The sequence below is a fragment of the Dendrobium catenatum genome, unplaced genomic scaffold (assembly GCF_001605985.2).
Source record: "Dendrobium catenatum unplaced genomic scaffold, ASM160598v2 fragScaff_scaffold_1145, whole genome shotgun sequence".
NCBI lineage: Eukaryota > Viridiplantae > Streptophyta > Magnoliopsida > Asparagales > Orchidaceae > Dendrobium > Dendrobium catenatum.
The window spans coordinates 497,583-500,674 of record NW_021319607.1 but is presented as its reverse complement, the minus strand read 5'-3'; the positions used below and the strand labels follow the sequence as shown (position 1 = coordinate 500,674).

The 3,092-nt window shown below is 36.7% G+C and overlaps 1 protein-coding gene across 1 annotated transcript; it reads left to right on the top strand.

Moving 5' to 3' along the window:
- The first annotated feature begins 1,180 nt into the window (after positions 1-1,180).
- On the top strand, positions 1,181-2,179 carry LOC110111964. The gene has a single exon (XM_020844035.1). It carries the CDS (start codon positions 1,181-1,183, stop codon positions 2,177-2,179), a length of 999 nt encoding a protein of 332 aa, XP_020699694.1.
- The last annotated feature ends 913 nt before the right edge of the window (positions 2,180-3,092 follow it).

Below are 3,092 nucleotides of genomic sequence, written 5' to 3'. Positions count from 1 at the left end.
GATTTCCGGCGAAAAAGTTCACCGAAAATCCATAATTTTCCTATAGTGCAAGTAAGTTGATATCTAAATTATTGATGAAACTTTTTTTTTTTGTTGCTAAACAATATTACATCTAATAAAAACCCCATATGTTATCCTTATAATGGGAAGCTAGTAGTAGATATAATCCTTATTTGAAAGAACCAATGATAGCAAGTGATAGATAGGTTCTCCACTCATTCTAACTAGATGGCACACCCATGACATACATAGCCTTAATGAAAAGCTAGTAATTGATAGTATTTTTATTAAAACGATATCATGAGAGCAAGCAATTAATAATGTCTCTCCACTCATTTAAATATCTTAGAAAGCATAAACCTTTAAATGCACATATTTCATTATTTTTTATAAGTTCAGAAGGTTAAAAGCCTCACAATATACAAATTCATTCAATTATCTAAAAACCACATAATACTAAAATTCTTTAATATATAGATTTCTCTAACTCTCTTAAAATATTTAAAATATTAAAAACCTTAGAAAATATATATATTTATTCAGATTCTCAAAAAAATATTGGAGGTTCAAAGCCTCAAATGTACATTTTTTTTTTTAATTCTTCAAAAAACTCACTTGGTTAAAAGTCTTTTAAAAGGTACATATTGTTTTTGAATCTCCAAAAATCTTAGAAAGTTATCAGCCTAAGAATGTTTTTTTTTTTTTTTTGGTTATCCAAATATTTTAGAAGGTATATATTTTTATGGTACTTCATAAATCTTTAAGGTTAAAGAATCAAAGGGTATATGTTTATCTAGATTTTCAAATACCTTGGAAGGCTAAAAGCCGTAGCAGATATACTATTTATATTTATAAAAAAATATTGAAAGATATAAGCCTTTGAAAATTCTTATAAACTAAGGGATCTTGGAGGGAAATATCTTTAACTCAAAGATTTGACTATGATATACAAGATATCTAGTATGAAATGAAGATTTCAAGTATGTCTCAAATATTAGCAAACGTTCCCTCTGTTCTATTGTATTTACATTATTACCATTGTATTCATATATATAGATGTCATGTATAGATTAACTATTTTCTTCTCTCTCTCTCTCTCTCTCTCTCTCTCTCTCTCTCTCTCTCTTCTCTGCTTAAAGAGTTTTTGGTTGCACCTCTCTCATGGTATCAAGATCCATCAATGGGGGATAAAGAATCAGCCAACTCTCTTCCTCCCTCCTCCTCCACCCTCTCTAACACCTCCTCCACCATTCTTTCCATACCAGCTCCACTCAAATTTCTAGTCTCTAACATTAAAAATCTTGTTCCACACCCTCTCACATCCGACAATTATGCTATATGGTGGATGCAAATTCTCCAACAATTCTCCGCCAACGGCTACGCTGGCCATCTCAACGGGGCCACCACTTCTCCCACCGACGTTGCATCTACCGACTATACTCGCTGGCGTCTTGTTTACAACAATCTTCTTTCCGCCCTGTTCTCCATGATCTCTCAATCTATCTTACCGTATATCATCTCCTCCACTACCGCCCAAGATGCTTGGTCGGTTCTTGAACGACGTCTCCAACCCACCAGCCGATCTAGCATCATCCAACTCAAAAACAAACTTCATCACATCCAACTGAGGGATAGTACCATGCAACAATATCTTGCCCAAATAAAATTCATCATTGATAACATTGCCTTCTCCGGATCAAAAATCGATATGGAAGACATCATTCTTTACATCCTTAATGGGCTTCCACCCACTTATAACTCATTCAAGACTACTATATGCACATCTCTTCTCCCTATAGACCTTGACAGCTTCTATTCTATTCTCTGTAGCGAGGAGATCAATCTCCAACAAGAAAATCTTAAAGAAATTTTGGCAGGTTTGGTGGCAATAACCCTCTACTCATCTTCCTACTACCAATCCTGCGGACGAAATCAGAAAAGATTCTTCAAGAACAAGAACTCGCCGGCACCATCCAACAATCCTTTAAATCAGTCTGCACCATCCGCCTCCACTGCTTTCGCAAGACCAACCTACCAAATCTGTGGTAAAACTGGTCACATTGCTCTCAATTCCAAGCATCAATATATAAAACTTCAAGTACGCTCCCACTGCTTCAAAACCACCACGTGCTCTTCTTTCCCATCTGACTGCTTCCGTTACCGAAGACTAGGTTCTTGACTCCGGTGCCTCCACCCATGCATCTCACACCGAACGAAAACAACCTTCAATTACACGCTACTTAAAACACGGGCCTAACACCATGTCTATTTCCAACGGGTTCTCTCTCTCTATTCAAAATTTCGGTCAAGGCCTACTTCCCTTACCCTACACACCCCATAAGCTTCGCCTATGTAATCTCCTTCATGTGCCATCACTCGCACACAATATTTTTTTTTTGTTTCTAAACTAACATCTGATAATTATTTTTCGATATGTTTTGATGCTAACGGATTTGAAATTAAGGATCTTTAAGAGCAACAACCGCTTCTTGATGGGCATCTTCATAATGGTCTCAATCAGATTCGAATGTCTCCCAACACCTCTCCTACGGCTCTCATCGCAAATACCACGTCATCTCAACTTTGGCACGCCTTCTTAGGCCATCCAAACAATCATCTCCTCTCGATTCTTGCTTACAGCATACCTGAGCTCACCCTTGTATCACAATCTTTTGTGTGTACTTCATGCAATCTGGCCAAGAGCCACAAGCTATTTTTTAATAAAAGTCTTTCTGTTACTTTTACACCATTTGATTTAATTCACTATGACATCGGGGACCCTGCACCGCTAAATTCATTAGACAGATATAGATATTATATTATCTTCATTGATGACTTCACATGTTTCTCTTGGCTTTACTTCATGCATTTAAAATAAGAAGCTCTCACAAAATTCAAATTATTTTGCAATCTCATTAAAACTCAACACCACTGCACTCCCAAGATTTTACGCTCCGACGGTGGTGGAGAATTCACTAGCAATACTTTCAAACTCTATCGACAAGAATTTGATATCACTCATCAACTCAGTTGTCCTCACACTCCCGAACAAAATGACTTAGCTGAGCGCAAACACATGCACCTTCTTGATC

Excerpts from the sequence above, each read along its gene's own strand:
- LOC110111964 (XM_020844035.1), top strand. The coding sequence starts at position 1,181 with ATGGGGGATAAAGAATCAGCCAACTCTCTTCCTCCCTCCTCCTCCACC.